The sequence below is a fragment of the Crocodylus siamensis genome, chromosome 2 (genome assembly GCF_052110815.1).
Source record: "Crocodylus siamensis isolate JL-2025a chromosome 2, ASM5211081v1, whole genome shotgun sequence".
Lineage (NCBI taxonomy): Eukaryota > Metazoa > Chordata > Crocodylia > Crocodylidae > Crocodylus > Crocodylus siamensis.
The window spans coordinates 38,137,739-38,161,899 of NC_143396.1; the positions used below are offsets into that span (position 1 = coordinate 38,137,739).

General features: G+C 42.2%; 1 protein-coding gene across 1 annotated transcript; it reads left to right on the top strand.

The window, feature by feature from the left end:
- Window positions 1-1,019: 1,019 nt before the first annotated feature.
- On the top strand, window positions 1,020-22,938 carry ZCCHC4 (zinc finger CCHC-type containing 4). The gene is made up of 13 exons (XM_090035717.1): window positions 1,020-1,167; window positions 1,745-1,863; window positions 4,636-4,718; window positions 5,766-6,041; window positions 6,807-6,887; window positions 7,201-7,273; window positions 10,169-10,319; window positions 10,844-10,944; window positions 14,365-14,486; window positions 17,445-17,520; window positions 18,098-18,149; window positions 18,877-19,021; window positions 21,971-22,938. Exons 1-13 carry the CDS (start codon window positions 1,074-1,076, stop codon window positions 22,092-22,094), a joined length of 1,497 nt encoding a protein of 498 aa, XP_089891843.1. The 5' UTR covers window positions 1,020-1,073; the 3' UTR covers window positions 22,095-22,938.
- Window positions 22,939-24,161: the final 1,223 nt, after the last annotated feature.

A 24,161-nucleotide genomic window follows, 5' to 3' on the forward strand; every position in this document is an offset into this window, starting at 1 on the left:
TTCTGACACGGGTGACTGGTGCCTCCTGGTGGGGGGAGGGGGTGGGAGGGAAATCCCCCCCTGACTGGACAGTCAGCAACTGTCCTGAGCAGGGGAGGTCCCCCATGGCCAATCCTGGTGACCTGAAACTGGCAGCACCGTGCCGCTGGCACTTCCAGGTTGGCAGGATTGGCCATGGGGGGGGACCACTTCTCCTGGAGCACTCCCTCCCAGCCGGTACTCTCAGCGGGGACATCAGCACTCTCGCCTACCACCCTGCCCAGGAATGCTGCCTGACAGGGGGTGCACCAGCACTCTCAGGGGGTGCACATGCACCCCCATGAACCGCCTACACATTGCCAGTGCCTTTGGAAATGTGGATAGCTTGACTCTAGGCAAGGATCTATACAGGTAACCCCCACTTAACGGTTTTGCTTAGTGCTATTTTGCTATAACACTCATTTTAAATTCATACCTGATTTCACTTAGCACTCAGCAAGTTTCGTTATAATGCTCACTTTCACCACATTCGGTCATTAAAAACAATTGTGGCTGCTACCTTGGGTCGTCAGATACTTTTGGTTTCACTTAACCCTTGTTTCACTTAACGCTTGCTTTTTCCAAGCGTTAACGAAGTAAGAGTGAGAAGCGGGGGTTGCCTGTACTTCAGACACACGTAAGGAACATGGAGTCTCTCTTCCCCTCCTCTTGGGTTCTCTGTTCACACGCGGCCAAAGGCAGCGTGATTTCATTCCACTCGGAGCAAGGAGGAAACCCATTTTCTATATCCTTTTTTCTTCACAGTCTGCACCGGCAGGGAGGAGCACCTTTCTCAAGTTGTGCTGCAAATGTGCGCAATACCTTTTGGACCGGGGCCGAAGTCTTATGGAGACCAAAGGACTGCAAGCTCACCTGGGGATATACTTTTCACTCCCTTGTCTCTATCAATAAAAACAAAGTCAGTTGGCAACCTGCGATCACTTCTTCGTACGCATAACATCGTTTTACCTCGTGAGAAGACCGGGGCGGGGCCACCGCGGCGCTGGGCCCCACCCGCCGCAGCGCGCCGAGGCTGCCGGGACGGGGGCGGACTCATGGCGGCCCGGGAGATGGAGGCGGCTGTGGATTTGGGCGAGACGGTGGCGTTGAGCGCAGAGCCTGGCTTCCCCGCGCCCTGCTGCCCGCACGGTGGGTCGGGCTGCGCGGCCGTGCTCCTCCCCGGCTGGGCCTCGGCCCCTGCGCTGCTTCCAACCCCGGGAGTCCGCTCCGGTCCCTCGGCTGGGCCCGGGAGTAACAGGACCCGTCCCCAAAGACGCGCCCGCCTGGCGGCCTGGGTCTGCCCGACGTGCTGGTCCCTCCTGTTGCGTGGGGGTGGTTAGGGTCGGGGTCGGGGGAGGTCTCTCCCAGACCCAGGGGATGCAGTGCAGGACCTAAGCGAGTTTCCCTTGGTCCCAGCCAGCAAACATCTCGCCCTAAGAAATCCCTCCCGGCCTCAGGGCTGCACCATTGTGTGGGCACTGCCCCGTGTCTGTGTGAAGTATCCAGTCTCGTGGGCTGAGAGAATCCAGAAGGCCATGGCGGTGGCTCTCAAGAGCTGAAAATATACTCTGAAAAGGAAAGGCAGGTTTTGGGTATCAGTGTAGTACCATAGATGTCATTGGGACCAGCCTGCCAACGGCATAGAAAACTTGTTGTTTCTCTCTTTTTCTGGGCTTTTGTTTATCGTAGTTTTGAGTTCTCTAATGTCAGCATGTTTCTTCTGTAGGTCCTGCTCTTCTTTTTGTCAAGATAAGCCAAGGGAAAGAAGAAGGGAGGAGGTTTTACGCTTGCTCTGCATGTAGGGATAGAAAAGACTGTAACTTTTTTCAGTGGGAAAATGAAAAGGTAAGAATAGACTGCTTAAGGCTGCAGTGAATGTTATTTTGTCTCTTGGATGTATATTTGGATATATATTTGAACTGAAGATTTCTGATCTGGCAAGCAGGGTGGTGATTACTGGCTCCAGTACAAAGCTGTCTTTGCTGCAAGGACACCAAGATAATGTTGTGCTCTGACCTGAATGGACACAACAAAAAGAAGGTCCCTGCTCCAAAGAACTTTTACTCCATGTTTAAGACAGGAGATGACAGATGGGTACAAGCATTTAGGAGAGAAAAGAAACAAAGAGATATTATTGGTCATCTTGATGGCCAGTGATTTCAGAGCCCCAGCCTCCTCCCTCCCCTCATTCGCTGTCTTTGCTCAGACAGTCGTGACCCAGTATTAACTCAAAATCTATGTATGCTTGTGGAAATATCAAGAGCTTGGCACCCTCTCCTAATGCTGAGAGCTTTGTTTGGGAAGCGCAGCAAATACATCAAATAAATAGATGATACTCTTTCGCATGTCAGTATGCTCTGCCTTTTACTGATACAGGATAATTTGGGAATTTCATTTTTTTCCAAGTCTTTCACTGCTAAGTTACAGTTCAAGCCCAGCTGGTAGGTAGTGATAGGAAAGCTGTGTGGTGATAGGAGCTGCTGGGAGGAAACTAATAAGAAAGCTGTGTGGTGACTGGTCTCTAGTTTATATGGACTGGTGATGCAGATGCAACTCCTTCAGGCATGTCTCACTAGAAGCATCACAAATCCTACTGCAGACATTGTTCTACTGAACTTCAGTGCCTGCCTTTAGGGTTTTTTCCAGTGGAGTTGTTCTCTGGCTTCTTTGTAGACGCCTTGTTCTTACATTTACAAGACTTTTAAAAAAAAAAGTTTCGGGAGATAAAATGAAGACTTAAAACCCTTGGGGAGGGACTCTGACCTTCACAACAGCTGAAGGCATTGAAGCCAGTAGCAAACTTCCTGTTTTCAATATTGTAGGATCAGGCCGTAACTTTTTAACCTGATGAGGATCCTATTTTGGCTATGGAAATTCTTTGACAGCACACCCTTCTCACACACCATTGGAAAAGAGCATTGTTGTTTCTGCTTCCTGGCTCTACTCACTGTTGAAGAATTAAAAGATGGGTAGTCATCCTTCTGCACTATTTTTAAATTGTTTCAAATACTTTCCTCTGGAGTATGCTGGATGCCACTGTCATCTCCCCAGAAAATATGGGATTCCTGGATGATGGGGTGTTCTTATGCCAGGAGTATTCCATGAGGTTGTTTCAGAAAGTTGCGATGATTTTGAAGTAAAACCATTCTGTGTGTAATGAGTGGAAAACTACCATATTTACTTGAATCTGAGAGGCGTTCCTCCACCCTACCCCAATCTGCATAGGGGGAAAAGCCCCTTGTATTAGATTTACGTACGAAGTGGGGGCGTAGGGGCAGGCAGCTCTGACTCTGGACCTGAGCCTAGGTTGGGGCCAGAGTCAGACTCACAGCAGCCTTTCCCCCTCCCCTCCATTTGCCCTCTGTAGTTTCTACCCCTGCCCCTTCCCTCTCCCATTACTGTCAGGTGCAGCTCAGCTCCAGCTCAGGCTGGACTCCATCCTGCTCAGTCTGGACAGTCAGCAGTGCTGTCGCTGCTGCATGGCCCAGCAAGAGCAGAGCTTTCATGTGCTGTGCTGTGCTGTGCCGTGCCGTGGGAGGGAACAGGGTCCAGGCAGCATCTGACAAGATGGGAGGCAGAGGTGAGAAATGAAGACTGGGGGGGAGGGAGGCAGAGATTATGGGGAGCTTGGGGGATGGGGTGCAGGTGGCAGGGTGGGAGCGGCCTGGAAGACTGCAGGGGGAAGAGGTGGGAGTGCAGCAGAAGGCAAGGGTGATCCCCTCAGCCATCTGACTCCCACAACCACTGCTTTTCCAACTGTAGCAGTGGGAGGGGGATGCGTTTAAGACATGCCTCCAATACTTGGTTATATTTCTAGAAAATTATAACAAATTAGTACATTTTCCATATGTAGTTAGTTTTTAATTATTGGGTGTTGTTTTACATTCAGGTTCGACTTGAATTCAAGTAAATATGGTACATAACAGTGGGGTACATTGGTAGCAAAATCAAATGTACCTGTTGTTTACAGCTGTGTAAACAAGTGATGTGGTCCAGTAAATTGTTGTTGCGCACACAATGGCTTTATTTAAAAACTAGCAAATTGCCTGTCATGAATTATGGGGGAGGGGACACAGAGTGCTGCCATCCAGTACCCCGCAGTGCTGCTGCTCCACCTCTGGCCCTATGTGTCCTGCCCCACCCCACTCCCATTCCTATATGCCTCCCCAACCCCTGCATCTGGCCCTATGGCCCCCCGCCCCTTGCCATTCCCAGTGCAACCCTGTTTGCCCCCCACCCCCTGCCGCTCCGTTCCATGCCACCGCCGTCTCCAAGGAGCAGGGCCTGGAAGGGTGGGGGCAAAGCTAGCACATCTGGCCTCATTCCCCCACTCTGGCCCCTTAGTCCCCGTTGTCATGGCGATGCTCCGCTATGTGTAGCTGTTTGTGCAGAGCACTCTGGTTGCCAAGACAACCAATCGGAGCGCAAATAAAGTGTTACGGACAGACAGATGAACAGACTAAGGTTTTTATTATATTATAATTGCCATTACTTTCTGAAACACCTTGATAATTTTGAAACTTGTGAGTTTTTTGTTAACCCTTTCCTGATTTAAGAAATTATGTGAAATAGATCCACATCTGTTTGTTATTGGAGCTTTTGCATCTTGTTTTGCAGGTGTCAGATGCTAGACTTGCAGCACGAGAAGAATTTAATAGAAGTAGTCAACCCTCTTTGTCACACAGACAGAATGTGGAAAGGTATTATGTTGTTCATTTACCCTTCTAAATATGAGTCTGCTGTAGGGTTAGTCGCATCAGGGGTTAGTTGCATCATACATAGAGAGCATTCCCCTTTCACATTAATAAAAAATAAATAAAAATCCAGTGAGTGAGACTTAGAAAAACAAGATGTGGTGAACTATGGATGGAAAATAATAGGAAATATTTCCTTAGATCACAATCTTTTCAGGGGCAAGTACTGTATTTTTCTCAATGTGGTAGGGCCTGCATATGTGGATAGAGCACTGCTCTAATAGAAATAATTTATTACGTCAGTAGCAATTGTGGGTTGTGGTGAATACTTTTAGAAAACTCTTTGAAAAGGAAAGTGTGTTGCTTAGTCATGTGAGAGATCGTAGAGTCCAAAGGAAATGTAAACTACTAAGTAATTTAATAAAGGTCTTGCTGTCATTCTGGTCACATTTTCTGGAAGAATTTTTTGACTAGCTCACATTAATTACTGATTTGTATCTGTCTCTTTAAACTTTATGTTGCAGTCAGATGTATGGGCCTACATCTTTAGTTACTATGGCTATTCATGCCTTCACCAGTGAAAATATGAGCTTCCACACTTTAATTAAATAAGTAGTACTTTTTCTAGGAGAAATAAAACAGCCCCAATAAACTTTGACAATATGTAATGTTCTTCTCTTGTCAGGGGATACTATTCCCAAGAGTTCTTTTAAATATTTTTTCTTAGTTATTAATTCAGTGGTCTCCAAACTTTGCTCCATTTGTGGCCAATTGTATAGTGCAAGTAACATGCTACAGACATGCTTAGCCTGTCAACTTGAAGGAACAAACATCTTTGGAAAGCAAATTTCCCTTGGATCCAAGCAGCTTTGGTGGGTCTGGCTAGGATGTTGGGAACCCTTGCATTCAGTGATTCAGAGGTAGCTAATGTAACTATAAAATAGTGACCTTAACATTTCTAAGGTGCATGATTTAGAGTTTGCTAAAATACTAACATTGCACCTTTTTCAAGGTTCTGCTTTGTAAATGAGGTTCTTATTATTTTGTTTGAAGGTATAAGAAGTTTGTTCTGTTGCCGTTATCGAAAAGGAAATTTTGTCAAGAATGCCAGCAGTTATTACTGCCAGCTGAGTGGGAAAATCATTCTGGACATGAAGTACTTACTGACATCACCAATGCTCAGTTAAAAAGGCCCAGTCAGATTCTATATCCACTGGAGAATAAGAAAACAAATGCACAATATTTGTTTGCAGATAGAAGCTGCCAGTTTTTGCTGGATCTTATTACTGAACTAGGATTCAGAAGAGTGCTGTCTGTTGGCACACCAAGGTATGTTAGCAAGCATCAGTGTTCAGCAAGGTATATTTGTTACTCAGGACCTAGTAATTTCTTAGGTTTCCTTAGTATCTAATACAGTGGTTCTCAGTCTTTTTAGTCTTGAGATGTACCTTATTTGACCTGAGACACCCCTCCAGAACTGTGAATGGAGCAGCACCCCATTTAAAAAACTAGTTTATTATAGTACCTTAACTCTTTGCAAAGAATCCAGGCAGTGGCCAAGAAGGGGTAAGTCTGAGCCTGCCCTTACCTCCTCACCCCTGTTTATCTCCTCCCACCTTAACCCTCATTGAAAATCACTAATTTAGTAGAAGGGATCTTCCCTCTGTATGTAGTATAAAAGTGCTTTAACAAACTTAGGTTTGAGGTTCTTGGTATTGTCTGGGCAGCTAGATCTTGTTGATTTTTATAAAGACACAAATAAGGAGGACCTCCTAAATATGGCAAAGCAGCCATTCTTCTTTAATTGGTAAAATAAGCAGTAGATTGACCATTAGAATTGAGCCTATTAAGCAGTGTGATGGATTCAGTAATCTTCACTGATCTATCATCTTATAATGCTCTATTTTAGAGAAGGGTATTTGCATATTAGTGAAATTGGAAAATTGGTTACACCAAAATCTCCCAAACTATGTCCTTATTTCATCTGAAAAACAAGTTGGTTTGTATTCTATAAAAACTTTGGTCTTACTCATCTTGCTGAATATTTTCTGAAACGCATTGTATCCATTAACTTGTTTGCTTTAATGATTTCAGGCTTCATGAACTGATCCAAATAAATGGATTTGAAGAACAGCAGTTCAATGTTAAAAGCCTTTTGTTAGACATTGATTTCAGGTAGGCTTTTTACGTGCTTATCTATATAGGAAAAAGACACAGACTACTCTGTGCACATTTTATTTTATCTTTAGTTTGTGTCATCTACTCCCTTCCTGCCCCTTCCCCCCTGCTCCTGCCCAGCCAAAATCCACACTGTATGCTTATTTTTCAATTCGCTCAGTGGTTTGCCACTATAAGTACTATAAGGACAATCAGTGCCCCAAGGTGATAGTGCTTAATGATTTTTTCTTAATATATTTTCACCAAAAACGTTGTTTCTGGCAGACAGGAATATATTTGTTTTCCATTACATTTAAAACTTGCTTTACAGGTATTCACAATTTTATACAGAGGAAGATTTCTGCCACTATAACATGTTTAACCATTATTTCTTTGGTGGAGAGGTAAGGGCCAGTCAAATTCTCTGAATGTTTTCTCTGAACTACATATAATGTTTATTTAGAACTTGAAATGTTAGATAGAAATGTATTACCAATCTGGTAGAAAATATTGTCATGATCTGAAGATGATCACATTCTATCTTGGCTCAAAGAATAAATGTGCCTGTTTCTTTAATAACTATATACCATTATATCTAATGGTAACACTACCTATAAAACTAATTTTACTTACTGCTTCTTAGACTTTTTAGGAAGCACTTTACTGATGCAAATTGCTTTCTTACAGAAGCAGTGGGAACAAGCATTTTAAATACAAGACCACAGAAATTCAACAGAGTTGGGAATCTTTTAGCTTAGACTACTAGTGCATCCGTTCAGTATTCTGTCTGACTGTGGCCAAAGATAGATCCTTCAGAAGACAATGTAAGAAACTGTATAATATACACTGACCATGCATAGGAGAAACTCCTTAATTTCAGGCAGTTTGTGGTTGGCTCTCTGTTACTTGGTAACACTTGAAAAGATCAATTCTGCTATAGTAGAGGTCGGTAACCCTTGGCACATGTGAAGACATTTTACTTGGCATGACGGCCCTTGGGGCGGATAGTGGCAGAGCTGTGAGCGGCCTGATCCTTCTTGTGGCAGTGAAGCCCCGACCCCTTCCCCACTGTCTGCCCTAAGGCATATATGCATCTGCTGCTGGCAATGAGGCGGGCCAGGGGTCTGCAGACCCTGGTGCAGCTGCTTGTAGTCTTGGTGCAGCTGCTTGCTCTGCTTGCAAGAGCCTGAGTCAGCTGTGAGAGGCAGCTAGGAGGCTGCAACCAGCTGCACCAGAGTCCACAGAACTCCAGCTTGGCTTGTTGCTGGGGGCAGGTACACGTATGCCTCGGGGTGGGCAGTGGGGAAGAGGCTAGACTGCACTGCTACAGAAAGGATTGGGTTCCTCACGGTTCCCCTGCCATCTACTCCTGGCACACCAACATCTTACCGATAGACCTTGTGGGTGTTTTTGGCACTCTGCCCAAAAATATTGCCAACCCTTACCTTCCTGTTTCTGTTAACTTACACTGAGGGTCCAATCTGAAATTTATTTTGTAAAAATGGCACTGCCTTTGAACAAAGGACTTGTATGTATTTAAATGCCTACTATCAAGAGTTGCTTTTTGCTGTCAACCAATGTAGTTAAAAGGAAATGAGCGTCTCTCTTGTACATCATCCAAAGAATTGTTCGGCTTTTCAAGATTTTCCCCAAAGCCAGCTGAGCCATGCTGTTGCCTTTAGTACAGGCATTTGGCATCCTTTAGCACAGATGGGAAAGGGCAGAATAATTCAGTTTGAGAGTTAGAAACTTAGCCCCACAGTGTCATGTCCACAGTTGTTTGCAGAATAAAATCTTACAGTAATACGTAGTATTACATAATATATTATAGTATGCATTATTTTTGTCATTTTAATATATAATTATAGTAACATAGCATTATAACAATATGACAGTACATCTTACAATATATACTATAAAATAATGTAAGTTATACATTGTTTAAGATACTGTATGCATATTTGAAAACCCTCATGTCACTAAACAGTAGATGCTGGTTTCTTTTGGGGCCATTATTACTGCAACCATCAGCTTACCGACACAAACATACTTTTTAGTGATGCCCTGTAGCGTGCTCATAGTGAGTTTCATATTTTTTTCATCCTAAATCATATCTTTTAATATATTCTTATAAATAAAGAAGTATTTTCTAGAATGAATCAAAATGAATTTTCTTGCCTCTCTAGTTTAAATCTAATCTTTTTTATTTTCTTTTAATGTTGCTTTGATTGAGAGAGGACAGTGCTCTGCTGTCTGTCACCTTGTACAGACATTCAGTTTCTCTTTGCAGAGTTGCTGCTCTCCCAGGAGAAATCATGAGTGTACGGATGTTCAGGCTTTTTCTCCCAGGGTAATAATGGCCCCTCCAGGAGAAAGATAACCTGGGAACAACCAGGGTTAAATCACTCCCAGGGGAGTTTCTCCAGTGAGAGTGAATAACTGTATGTGTTAATAGTTTACTGTAGTTATTTTAATTCTGGGAAGTCTGAGGTGGCACTAGAGAAACTTCCCATCTTTGTAATTTGCATGGGAGCGAATATATTTTTATAATTTTGTACAAATTGCAGGCCAAGAGAAAAGAACAGCTATTGACTGAACTGTTCTCTCTTGCCTAGTAACCCCCATTCCTTCAGGTCAATTTTAGGAAATGTAAGAAATTTGAACTGCAGCCTTCCTTGCTGTATCTGCTTTGACTGTGGAGAACTGGTTGCCTATACTCTTAATGTAGTGTTTTATAGCTGTTAGGATGTAGAAGGGACCTTAAAGATCATTGAGTCCAGCCCTCTGCCCTTGGGCAGGAAAGACTGCTGAGATCAGATGACCCCAGCAAGGTGAGCATCAACACACTCTTGTGAGAAATGCTGACTTCACATTTAAAAAGTAGCATACATCTTCATTTTTTAAAAGGGAATTACAAACAATAAACTTACCTTTAAATTGTCCAGTATTATTTAAATGTACTCAACCTTATTAGACTTGAGCCAGCCCTTGTTAGACCTGGGGCACCTCTTGGAAAATGCCAGCACTTAGCTTTCATTAATTTTTCTCCTACGGAAAAATGGAGCAATTCTTCTGTTGGAGAAAACTCAGGAAGACCACAACAGGTCAGAATATTTTTGACACTAGATTTCTATTTGGAATACCTAGATTTATCTGATGAATCACTTTTAGGTGTCTGCCCATCTAGCACAACACCCTGTAGCATGCTTATGAATCTTGTAGCACCTTCATTGAGCATCACTGGTTTAAAAAAAAAATTTTGTGCCTGTTTTCTGGTCAGTAACCTTTATGTCTTTTAGGTTGCACAAGAAGTATGTAGAAAATTCTTGCATGAGGAAAAAGGTGAAGGGGTCATAATGGTGACTGATCCTCCTTTTGGAGGTTTGGTGGAAGCACTGGCTTTTAGCTTTAAGAAGCTGATTGCAATGTGGAGAGAGGCACAAGAGGAAGGTATGTATTAGAAATGAGTAAGATGATGGGAGTTGGTAACTTCGTCCATAATAAATGACTTTATTGATGTTGTGCATACTTCCTACTTGTGAGATGAGTGTTCATCCACTTACATTCTAGTTTCTAAAGCTACAAGAAGCCAAATTACATGTACATTTTAAGTAATAATTCAAATACTCATATTTAAAAATTAAGAGACTGATGCAAATCACTTTTTTCTTAATTCTGTATTTTTATAGTGTAAGATATAAACCAAGGTACTTTTTATTCATCTGTCATGATTGTCTAGGTAGACAATACATATCCAGTGAAATTTACTGATAATGGCTAAATATAAGTATATTGGGCTGACCAGCATCCTGCTTTCTTAATGGAATTAGTTCTAATTTCTGTGGCTGTAAGCAATTGTCACATGTATGGCAACTGGTCTCAATGCACATATATTTGTAAAACCTCACATTGTGCATTCTGCTTTTCTTGATTAAAAAGTAAAAAATTACATCTGAATCTCTCTTCGTTATTAGCTCACAGCAGCAAGGAGATGCCTATATTTTGGATATTTCCATACTTTTTTGAGTCACGCATTCTTGAATTTTTTCCAAGCTTCACTATGATGGACTACCAGGTATGGCCAAATCTAATAAATGCTCCTTAATATCTTGTATAGCAAGTGAACAGCGATTCGGAGGTTATATTCTAGGAAGTGTGTGTATTTCAGATGACCAGACTTCTGTGGAGAGGACCACTGATGGTCAGCATAGTGTGTTGGTGGTGAGCAGCAAATGTTTGTCATTAACTCTGAATCTGATGCATCTAATGATCCATTTATACTGGTTATATTTTTCATAAAATGTGAAGCAGTATGATACCACCTTCTCTTTCTACTAATCTTAGATTTCATAGACATTTGGGCTGGAAGGGACCTCGGAAGATCATTGAGTTCAGCCCCCCGCCCAAAGGGCAAGAAGTCAGCTGGGGTCATAGGATCCCAGCAAGATAAGCATTCAATTTGTTCCTGAAACTGTTCAATGTAGGTGCTTGAACCACCTCTGATGGCAGGCTGTTCCAGCCCTTGGGGGCTAGGACAGTAAAGAAATTCTTCCTTATGTCCAGCCTGAAACGGTCTTGCAGTAGTTTATGACCGTTTGACTTCGTCATCCCTTGAGGCGCTCTTGTGAACAAACGTTCCCCCAGATACTGTGACCACCCCTGATTAAACTTGTAGGTGGCCATCAGATCACCCCCTGAGCCTGAACTTTTCCAGGCTAAAGAGCATCATGGCTCTCAGCCTGTTGTCGTAAGGTCTGTTTTCCTCACCTCTAATCACGCGTGTGGCTCTTCTCTGTACTCTCTCAAGCTTCTCCACATCCTTTTTCAATTGTGGGGCCCAAAACTGGATGCAGTACTCCAGCTGCGGCCTCACCAAGACCGAGTACAAGGGGAGAATGACGTCCCAAGATTTGCTTGAGAAGCATCTATGGATGCAAGCCAGCGTTTTCGTCGCTTTACTAGCTGCAGCATCGCATTGCAGGCTCATGTTCATCTTGTGGTCAATGATGACCCCCAAGTTTCTTTCTTCCGTAGTGCTAGCCAGCGTAGCACTGCCGAGCCTATAAGGATGCTGCAGGTTTTTCTTCCCAAGGTGGAGAGCCTTGCATTTTTTGGTGTCAAACACCATCAGATTCTCATCCGCCCATTTGCTGAGCCTGTCCAGGTCAACCTGCCTGTCTTCTGGCATGGATGCTTTGCCCCAAAGTTTGGTGTCATCGGTGAACTTGCCAGTCCGCTTCTGACTCCAATGTCCATATCATTAATAAAGATGTTAAACAATATGGGTCCAAGGACAGAGTCTTGGAGGACCCCACTGGTCACAGGACACCATGATGATTGACTTCCATCAATTACTACCCTCTGGGTCTGACCACAGAGCCAATTTCGCAGTCAGCAGATCATGGTGGACCCAAGGCCACAATTGGCCAGTTTTGCCAAGAGGTGGTCATGGGGTACCAGATCAAAGGCTTTTTTGAAGTCAAGATATATGACATCAATCTCTTCTCCCTTGTCTGGTGATAGGTCACCTGTTTGTAGCAGGAAATGCGATTGGTCAAGCAAGACCTACCCACAACAGACCCGTGCTGGCTATCCCTTAGGATGTTGGTGTCAGCCAGTCCTTTAAGGCTGGCCTCTTTAATAAACTTTTCAAAGATCTTCTCCAGGATAGAAGTCAGGCTGATGGGCCTATAGTTAGCCAGATCTACTTTCCTCCCTTTCTTGAAGATAGCATCACATTGGCCTTCTTCCAGTCTTCAGGCAGTACACCAGAGCATCAGGAGTTTTCAAAGATCCTAATCTGTCTCACCTCAAGTACTTTTTAAATACAGTTTTGAGTTTGTGGACACCAGTCAGCCATTTCCTTTTCCTCAAAAGTTAAATTTCGCTTGCCCATCAAACCTGTAAAATTTTGAAAGACTCAATCCTAGTCTCTTGATAAGCTCAAACTCAGTTATATCAGAAGCAGTCGGGGTTAGAAATGAAAGTTACGTATAACAGAATAAGCATTTTCAAAAAGAAAATTTCAAAGTGAGGTGCCAGGGGTAAGGCAATGAAGTGATGTCAGCTTAAATAATGTACATTATTTTTGAAATTGTGTGTTGTACATGTTTTTTCTGAATAAATACATCTAGGGACATATCCCTATGAGATTAGTCTTGTCTATTAGAAGTATATTAACATTTATTCTTGTGAAGCAATCATAATATATACAATTTGTTAAATTACACTTGTATTTTTTTAGCCCATTGCCTAAAATCATTCAGCCATCACAATGAAATATTGCATTACTGAATTATTTTCTTATAGCAATGTACTTATTATCATATTTGAACATGTCATGGTACTCGTACATAAACGTATGTGAAGGTAGAACTCTTCTCATCTTTTCAGTTGACCAAGTTTCCTAGTAACAAAGGTGTAATATTTCCTTCTATGCAAGCTTTCATATGGTTGTTTGGAGAATGCAACACACTTTAAAGATGAAAAAAAATATTTTTCAGCTGATCTTTCTAAAATCTGATCCACAATTGCATTTTTTTAATTTTGCCTCTGACATTCTGGGAGTCCTAGGCAAGGAACAGTAAGCCAGTATCCAGGCCAAGCAAACATAGCAGCCCTCTGTACAGCTCAGGTGCCTGCCAGCCCACCTGCTCTTGCAGCCTTACACAGGAGCTCCCTTTCCAGTTCAGGAATAGTACTTATATGCCTCAGTCCAGCCCTCTTATGGCCACCTGATTAGTTGTTTTTGCCCCTCTTTCCCCAGGGCTAGGTGTAGTTAATTACCTCATTAGATGCCTGACCCCTGGTGATTTACTTACTCAGGCCCTTGTGGTAACAGGGGTGGGGGTTCCCTGTTGCACAGACCAAAGAAGGGGAAATTGAGAAATAAAGGTAAAGTGCAATATTTGAAGTGTCAAGAGCCTGTTCTCCATAGCACCGTGAAAATATAATCATATTAATTAAAAATATGGATGACCAAATGCCTGGTCCACAATATTCAATTTAATCTGGGCTTTGTAGTTTCCCTAAAGAATGGAATTTTTAACATAAATATTTTGGAGTGTATAGAAAGAAAATAAGTAGGCTAAATCTCTTTGTCAGCACTTCTTCAATCCTGTGCTTATTAGGCACTTTGGGCATTTATACATATGCTCTGGGAGGTGGTGGTGGGGGCAGAGCGCTTTAATTAAAATACCCAGAGCGTCTCATGTATCAGCATCCTCGCACTGAAAAATAACGGCAAGGTTGCTTTAACTAAAGGTCTTTTGACAGGCTGTAGCTAAAGCACCCACGTTGCCTCTTTCAGCATGGGGACACTGATGGATGAGATGCTGGAGTCTTGTTACCATGAGCATGGAGTAATTACCATGCTCCAGCAGACTTAATTAATCGAGCCTGTTCCAATGTGCTGTAATTATAGCATATCACTGCTCATGTATAGGCACTCTTTAAAGATTTTCTTGAATTTGTTCTTTCTGCCTTCATTTTTTAGGTAGACTATGATAATCATATGCTTTATAAACATGGAAAGACAGGCCGTAAACAGTCTCCTGTTCGTATTTTCACCAATCTATCTCCAAGTACGATAGTACTTCCTATAGAGGAAGGGTACAGGTAAGAGCTCTTAAAACACTCGCACTCTCTTTTAAAAACCATACAGAGGCCTAGATCTGGAGTTTCACAGTGGTACCTTTAGGCATCATGTTCCTCAAATAGAATCAACAATCTTATTTTGACACCTGAGTTCTCCATACAATGGTAGGCACCTTGGGATTGGATCCACAGTGGATAGTATTTGAGAAGAAAGCGGGAGATTTGGATTTGAACCACCTCAGGCGGTGGAGGCCCTAGAATGCAGATCTTCCACTTCCTGGATCACTGCCCTAACAACTTTATTATATAAAAGTGGGCACAATGATCACCTCCACTCCTTGTGTTTTAGAACAAATGTGGCCATTGTTGCTATGTTTTGAGCAGGAATCAATATAGTTAGTGTGTGGTGTTCATGTTCCAGTATTTCCCCACACCTACAGGATCAGCTCTTCGACCTACCCATAACGGGACTGACTTAAGGTTAGGAACATTATCGTGATTCCCAAGTGACTGTAGGCCTAAAATAGACATGCTGACTATGTAACTAGTGCTGTTGTTCCTGGATTTGCATATTTGTGGAATCTTAGGTACATAGGTAACCCTTCTGGCAAAACCTTCAGTGCCTATGGACTTTCAGGCATATAAGTGGTTATGTGGGGTTTTGTGGTTTATTCACTTGCACTTGAGTACTTATATTCTACCTGATTTTCACTTTAGGTGCCTATGTGCTTTGTGGAACTGGAGTTAAGGGATTATTCTAGAGCTTAATAGTGCTGGGTTTTTGGTTGTAACTATATTGGTCTAAGGACATAGGCAGGCAAAGTTCTTTGAGAAGCTGTGATATTTTTTTACTGCACCAACTGAGTATTTGGAAAAAAGTTCTTAGCAAGCTTTTGGACACAATCACCCTTCTTCAGACATAGGGCGTCTGCTGTTTTGAGACTCTCAAAGAATGAGAGAAACTACAAAGTGTGGCAGGATGTCAGTGAGAATGTAATTTCTATTTATTTACATTCTCACTGACATCCTGCCACACTTTTTTTTTTTTTTTTTTTAGCTTCTTTCATTCCTTGGAGTCTCAGAACGGCAGAGACTCCCTATGCCTAAAGACGGGTGATTGTGCCCAAAAGCTTGCTGAGAACTTTTTTCCAACTACTCAGTCTAGTAAGAGATCACATCTAGTCAGAGCGCTTGATTAGTGAAATGTGAGATACAAAATAAATTTGCTACTCTCCTATGCATTGCTTGATAAATTTGTTCATTTATAAGGCAGGCAAGGATTTTAGTGATTTCTTTTATTGGACCAACTAAAAATTTCCTCAGGTCACCTGAAGAAGTGCACTTAATACCCAAAAGCTTGTCCATCTGCTATCCCAACCATGCAGTTGGTCCATTAAAAGATAGCACAGAGAACTCCTTGCCTCTTATCTATTACCTAGAGCAGGGGTGGGCAAAATGTGGCCTGTGGACTGTATGCAGCCTGCCAGGCAGTTTAATTCAGCCTGTGGGTGCCCACCAACTAATTGTACCCCACCTAACCCTTCTGCCTACGAGGGTAGGAGTGAGGTGCCCACATATACCACCTTCCCCACACAACATACCTTATTGCACCTTGTTCTCACCCATGTGCGGAGAAGGGTTTGGTTCAGCCAGCACACAGCTTCTGGGTGGGGATGCTGTTGCTACTGCTGGGGGACCTGCTTGGCTTTCCTAGTGTCCCACTCAGTCTGGGCACCAGGTAGAGAAGTAGTGACAGTGGAGCGGGGATTATGGGGCTGGAGCTGGTGGCAGTGCAGAGCCCACACCAAGAGGTGGGTGGAAGAAGCACGTTGCTCAGGTGAGCAGGGTGTGAGTGTGAGGGAGGGGTGGGGTGGTATGGGGACCCTTCACACACTTCCTTTCCCCCCCCCCCCATGGAGTAAAGCTCCCACTGACGGGAGCAGCAGGCAGGGGTGCTTGGGGTGCTCGTGTGTGGTTCAGGCAATGCCACTGGTGGTGTGCAGCTCTGGCCAGCGCTGCACACGGAGGTGAGGAGTGCAGCCCAGCCAGCCTGGCTCTGTTGCGTGGGGCTCCCTGTTGTGCACGTGCAGCTCCCACACTTGCACATCACTGGGGGAAGCCCCATGCAATGGAGCCAGCTGCTTTCACCACTGCCTGCTGTGCAGGTCACAAGACTCCACCAGGAAGCAGGGGCCGGGGCTCCCCTCCACTTCCAGCACAGTCCCAGGACCTGCGTAGCAGGGAGTGGCGAAGGCAGTCGGCTCCATTGCATGTGCTTCCCTTGGTGCTGTGTGAGTGCAGGAACTGCACATGTACCGTGGGGAGCCCCACTCAATAGAGGCGGGCCAGCTAGACTGCACTTCTTGCTTCCATGTACAACGCTGGCTGGAGACGTGTGCCACATGGTGCCTCGCATCCCACCGTATACACACCTCCACTCACACCTCATGCCTCCCTATACAATATACAAGAGTAAGACTTTATTTTTGAGTTATTATGCAGTCATTTCTATATATATTATGCAAACATAAATCATTATAACAAAAATATTTTTGTAATAAAATTAAACTGTTATAGTAGGTGTTTGACTCTTAGTGTATGATTTTTTTTTTTTTTCTGGTTCCAAGATGGCAAGCCCCTCTCCCAAAAGGAGTATTTCCGTGTGGCAAAGGGCGGGACTTCAGGTGGCAAAGGTCGGGGGTTAGGGGTGGGACTTCTGACCCCAAGATGGCAGTCATGGGGCAGAGCCACCTGCCCCCCCCCCCCCCCCCCCCCCCCCCCCCCCCCCCCGGTCAAGGGGTGGGACTACCCTTGCAACCCTTGACAGCTCACCAAAACCTATTAAGTGGCCCTTCAGCTAAAATAATTGCCTGCCCCTGACCTAGACCATCATGGCCACAGTAACACTTCAACATTATTACTATGTCTTATAAGGCTTTTTCAGCAAGCAGTAGGCCGATACTTTGTAATATTTTTCAGGTTTTGTTCTCTTTGTCAACGATATGTGAGTTCAGAGAACCAGCACTGTAAAACGTGCAATTCATGTACATCAAAAGTAAGTGTGTTTCCTCTCTTTGGACAGACATTTCAGTGAGAGAGTTTGTGGTTTTGCTTGGTTATAAACCTCTTTTGATGTTAATCCTGCTAGTATATCTTTGGTAGGGAGCCATGGGCAGCTCAGTATGGGTATTGTCTTGATTTCTGTGGGCTGCAGATTGGGTCTGGTGGGATTTATTTTCTCTTTCCTAATTGCTTTGGGTTGGAATGAGGACACCAAAAGTTTGTGCCTGTCCTTGTACGCTCCAGACCCCATTCATCAAGAGCCTGCTGCCACATGCTGTTTCTCCTGTGATTGGGAACGTGCAATACTTCAGGGGGCATGGGTTATGCTAACTGTTGCCTGGGGTGCTAGAGCTCACTGTTTGTAGGAGAACTTTCTGACCTTCCCCTCCAATACGCAAGCCATCTATGAATATCTAGGGAGCATGAATATGTAATAGCTAAAAATTGAAGCATTTCATTGGCGCATAATATCATTTTAAAACATAGAGTAAATACAATAAAAGAATAAATTAGTAGTACTTGAAAAGAGCCTGTTTAAAATTAATACACTTCTTATGATTTCATTTTAGGATGGTAGGCAATGGAGACATTGTGTTCTTTGCCAAAAGTGTGTAAAGCCTTGTGAGTACATAAATATTTTTTGTAATTAGTGTTTCTTACTGTGCAAGTTACAATCCAAAGAAATCAAGGCAAAAATTGGGAATTATGTTAAATTTCAAGCCATGATTGACTATGAAGAGAAAAAAGAAATGTGTAACTTCCATTCAAGCCCCCATTGGTCTACTAGATTTCACTATGTAAAAATGTGGTGTCTTGTCAAATCAGGGTATACTAAATTTTCCTTATTCACTATGGCAGATCTTTATTAATTCAATATCTGCTGTCATCCTGATAAGAATTTTGTATATATATTCTTTCATATTGATTTTTTTTTCAGCTGCATTCTGTAAACATATCAAAGGCTTCTAAAATAGTTTTGTGGGAGCAGTCAGGTAAACTCTGATTCTTGAAGGCAAGTGTCCTTGCTTGGAGCTGTTTCAAATAGTTGAGAATAATCATACTTATTAATGTAAGGCTGTAGCTGCCTTTGCTGCTTTTCAGTAACACCAGATTGTTTTAAAAACTGTGCCATATTTTTGTGATTAAAACTGTCATCCTTTTAATGATTGTGTGGCACATGATTGTATTATATCTGAAGAGTGTATCTATTTACTATATTTATAAAAAAGAAAGCTAACTAAGCTTTTTGATGGTGGGGGAAAATTTTGTGACAGCAGTAAAATAACCCAAAGACCTCAAACTGAAAAATAAAATGTAGCCTCCTCTTCCTTTCTTTATCCTACTGCAGCCTGGGTTCACTGTAACGCATGCAATCACTGTGCTCTTCAAGACCATGCTTGTGAGAGCGTGCAGATTGGATGCTTTATCTGTGGCGGAGCAGATCACAAACGCAGCACCTGCCCTCATTTTTCTGTGACTAGAAGAGCTTACCAGTAAGTGTGATGGTGCAGGAATATTTATTTGGAATGCTTCTCTCAAATATGAGAAATGGTTGCTACCATTTGTACTTAAATATAAGATGACCCCCCAATAATTAGATTTATGTAAGAAACATTTATGTTTGTTATAATTTTTCCAGGTATAGAATCTTAAGTATTGGGGAGGATTGTCTTCAATTTCCCCTATTGCTACAGCGGGGAAAGCAGTGGCTGTAGAGGAGGAGGTCAAGTGGCCCTCTTGCCCCCCTGCCACCTTCACCCCCAGCTCCCTCAGTTCTGTCCCAAATCTCTGCTGCTTCATCCCCTGCAAACTCGCCTCAAGTCTCTGCTCCTTCCCCTCACAGTGCCCAGCTCTCTGGTCTCTGCCTCTTTCCTCCCTGTTCTTACTGTCAGACCACCCAGGCTGTTCCATCTTGTCCTTGGAGTACAGCATGTGGAAGCTCAGCCCGTTCTTGGCCATGTAGTGGTGTTGGCACTGCTGATTGGCCAGGCAGGCAGTGCTGCAGGTGTTGGCACTGCTGATTTGCAGGTAGGGGAAGGAATTTCTACATGCTCCATGCTTGGGTGAAACCCCAGCCCAAGCTGAAGTTAAGCTGCACCTGACACTAAGGGGGAAGAAAGTGGTGGACAGGGTGCAAGTAGAAGCTGCAGAGAGAAAGTGGAAGGGGCGGGGGCAGAAGGTTGTGGGTCTGACTTTGTCCCCAGCCTGGGCTCAGCGCAAGAGTCAGAGACACAGCAAGCCTCTTGCTGCTGCTTCTTCATATGCAAATATAAGACAGGTTTTTTCCCCCTTTGCAGATGGGAGGAAAACACCTCATATTTGAGTAAATATGGTATTTAATAAATGTATGGGTACAGTTGTGGAATAACCTCAAATTGCTGCCTTGCTGCATCTGTACTTACCCTTGCTGCAGAGGGGATGGGGATTAGCAACAAGGGTAAGTGCAGGCAACTGGCTGTTCTGGAGGAGTGGAGATTTGTGACCCGTACTGGAGGGGCTGGGTAGCAATGGGTGGCCCATGCTGGCAAAAGGTTTCCAACCCTTGCCTTAATCATTGAGTATATTAAGTTCTTTTTTGCCTTGAAGAGGAGCATAGTCCTGAAAAATGCTTTCTATGTGGACCTTTTTCCCAAAATACAATAAAAAGATCAGACGTTTTTATTTAAAAATATTTCTGTTACACATCTTACTTACCTGAAGTTCTCTGAAAAGCAGTTCCTGCTGTTTCTAAAATTACTTAGCCAGTGCTCTGAGGTTATGACCTGGTTTGGGGTCTCCTTAACTTCTTTAACACCTAACCCTCATTGAAATAAGTTTGATCTGTGGCTTAGACTCTTTCTTCCCCTGTACTTTGGGTCAGTTGCTGCTGCTTCAGCTTATGGTGGAAACATCTTTTACTCTCACCTCTATCTCAGCCTGTTTCAGGATTTTTTCACTTCCCTTCTACTCCAGAGACAACAGCATCCCCTTGAAAAGAAAGGGGAAGCCTCTTTTAAGAATATAGCAACAGCACCCTTCCTCAGAATTGTTTCTTTTATCCCCGAACCAATCTATGAAAGTGATTTTGAGAAGAGTATCATTTTTAAAAAAGCCCTTAGATATCATGGAGTCCTCTTCCTTGACCACAGATACCATACGCAGGTGGAATACAATCTTGGCCATACTGGCTTCTATGGACTTGGCTCATTTTACTCCTCCATTTCCATCTAGGCAGAAGTATGTCCTCTTCTGTTGTGGAGTCTGCAAGGCCATTACAGCTGCTTGTATATTTATTTTCTGCAAGTACTACACAAGGCATCGAGTAAAGAGGGGACAGTAATAGGAAATAGTATGTTCACCCTCAGGTTTCACTTGATATTTCTTCTTTTCTGAATAAGAGTAATTATTCTATTCCTTCTGCTGAGGCTTTAAGAATTCCTTTAGAAGTGGTGCAAGGAGGTCACTCTTTGATATTTTAGCCAAGCTAGATAGTACTTCCTATGTGGTATTTGGAGAGGTCAGTAAATGAGGCATTCTTGATTCAGGCAGAGACCTTTGGTAGACTTCTTAGCCATGTCCAAAGGGTATCAAGTACCATAAAAAAAAAAAAACTTTGACTCTCCAGCTGTGTCCGAAAATTATCTAGTTCCAGAATTAAATTGCAAACTCTTAGGCTTTACTAGCCATGTCATCTCCACTGACGTAAGTTTGCTCAATTTCTGGAGCAACGTGTACAGTTATGTCTCTGTATCTGATAGGCCTGCTAATTGCAAAAAATGGCTCTTCAAGGTCATTTCCAACACCACTATGAGATAAGTGACTACAACTAGGATCTGTTATCTCCTTCTGGGCTGTGCTTCTTAGCTAACTCAGCCTGGATATTAAGAAGTGCAGAACTTTTTCATTTAGAGCAGGCTTGCTTATATAGACAAATGGATGTGTTTCAATGTATACAGCTCAATATGATCCTTCTTCTTGTTAGTCTCCTCTGTATTAGGATTTTTTGTGATCTTTGAAGCACTCAGATCTAACAGTTAGCTCAGGTAGTGCTATTTAGCAGCAATATTTGTTTGCCGTCTTGCGTTACTCAGTCTTTTTCTAATCAAGCAATGACTAAAGTTCCATCAAATGTGTTTCTGCTACTTGATGAATTTTCCCCTGCCTACTACTAAAAAGCAGTCCTTCTGATAGAGCCTCTGTTAAAGCTGCAAATTGTACTCTGGGGCATGCTGCATGCAAAATATGGTATATGTCACTAATGGAGTAAAAGTAGATTAATTTATGAATTAGGAAGTTAATTTAAATCTCACATGCACTTAATCTTTTTTGTTTTTCTTTTTCATTTAGCTTTTTTGTGACCACACTTTTGAATGGTAGCTTCAGTTAATTGTGTTTCTGTGTGCATTTACCCTATTGTACAATTTACTATACTCTGACAATGTATTTGTGATTTGATTTTGCAGAGCTGACGGAAAGCAAAGGCAAATGAAAAACAAGAAGCTAAAAATGAGTACCATTAAAAAACCATCTGTGAAGCAGAGGAAAATGAGAGTCTTGAAAGGAAAAATAAAAAACAAGAAAGAGTGAATCATTTTTTCTTCTTGGCATCCAGTTACTCAAGATTTTTGCAGCTAGTCTTTGATTTAATTTACAGCAAATGTTAGTATGATCTTTCAGAATAAAATCTAGTTGAATTGGAAATTATTACCCCTTATATAATTACCTTAGCATTTCAATGGCACTGGGACAAAAGAATGAAGCTTGTTTATTCTGTTCATGAACTATTTCAAATGAGAGAGAGAAAATAATTTATATATGTCAGCCCATACTGTGCAAAACTTATAAGTGGAATATTATTATAAAATATCACTAAAATAAAGGGACAAAAATTATAGTAGTTTTGGTTAGTTTGGTATTGCCCACAGTTTAGGGAAAAAAAAACAATATATTTGTAATGTTGTCTCTTACAAACATCATTCTACTTCACCCCCACACGCTCACTCTTAAAACCCACTATCCAGCATGGTCATATAGATAACAAATGTTATATAATCCTTTTGCTAGTTATCCACTTGTTTGGTTTTGTCTCTGCAGGCCTGGAAACTAGTTCCAGATAAGTTATGACTTAAGTATATGCTTATATCCATAGTGGATACATTTAGAAAGATAATAGGAACACAGGACATTCCTGCTCAGCTTTTATAATACTTTATTATAAGCTGAACCAAATGTCTTTATTTATTTTCATTTATGAAGAGAATTTTAATAACTAAACTTTAACGTATAATCTTTTCATTGCCCAGTGGTGATGGAGGTTCAGCTTCAAGGCCAGCTTGCCCAGATTATTTTTGATGTTGTCCTTAATGTGTGAATGTCATGTAAAAACAAAATGAAAACTAAATAATAAATAAAATGCAATTACAAGAATGTATTTTTTAACTATAGGTTTTTCATTCAAACCAAACATTCTACAGTACTTAGCTACAACAAACTCCCACCTGCCAAGCCACAATACACAGCCTTTCAGAGAAATACTTAATTTTTTAAGGAACGTACCAAGAGGAGTTCCTCTACTAATTTTCAGACCTAGGTCATTTTGCTGTTTTGTGGACACTATGACTGAAACATATATGAAATGAATAGAGAAAAAATAGTCATAACTAGGGTGACTCTTTAAGACTCAGTGAATTTCATGTCACCTGTGTTCTATTTATAATTTTAAAAGATGTAGTGCAATTGCTGCAGACTCATTGGAGGGGTGTTTTTCTCTTTTGTGTATCTTCACCAGCAATGAAGGTCTTTTACTATTATTAGTATTAATAATAATTCAGTTAGTCATGAATAAGTGAAACATCCATTTTATTACTTCAGACCTGTATTGGCTCTTCAGGACTGAAACATTGGGAAGACCTGGTAGATAAATGTGTGCTCTGTTTTATGCTTACGTGTCACATTTTCTTAGTTTCAGGGGTTTTTTTATGTGAGAAAATTGAGGAAGTTTATGGATTGCATATTTTTTCCAAAATAAGCTGTAGAGCCTATAACTTGGAGTACAGTTCTAGTGTGTGTAAATCCTTTGAGGGGCAGACTTGCATAAGTCATTCTGTGCCTGTCTCAAAAACCTGCCTCAAACAAGACATTTTTCTGAGTTCATTAGATATCTTGAGTTTTTGGAATTGTGAGCAGAGCAGATAGGTTGTGACCACTTGTTGAAGTGTAGGATTGAGGACACAGCCCTACTTACTCCTCTTTCTTAACTGAAGAGCAGTATTTTGTAAATTGTTACACCATGCAGTCCTACCAGTCCTATTTTGTAGCAGTGCAAGACCCAAAATTGTTTGCTAGACCAAATTAAAATGTTGGTTTTATATATATGATACCTAGTGGGAAAATATCTATTCTGAATCCTTAGACTCAAAAGGGTTATGAAAAAGTGCTATCTTTTTATCACAATATACTTATATCTGTTGTATAAGTGATATGAAAACAGAGGAGGGCAAAAATTGCACTGTTAAACAACTAAAAGACTATTTTCCTCAACTTCAAGAGAAGGATTTTTTCCCCCATTTGACATGAAATTGCCTGCCTCCCCCCCCTTCTCAGTGGTGCACTGCCTGCCCCTCACCACTTCTGCGGCATCTGCCCTTGCAGACT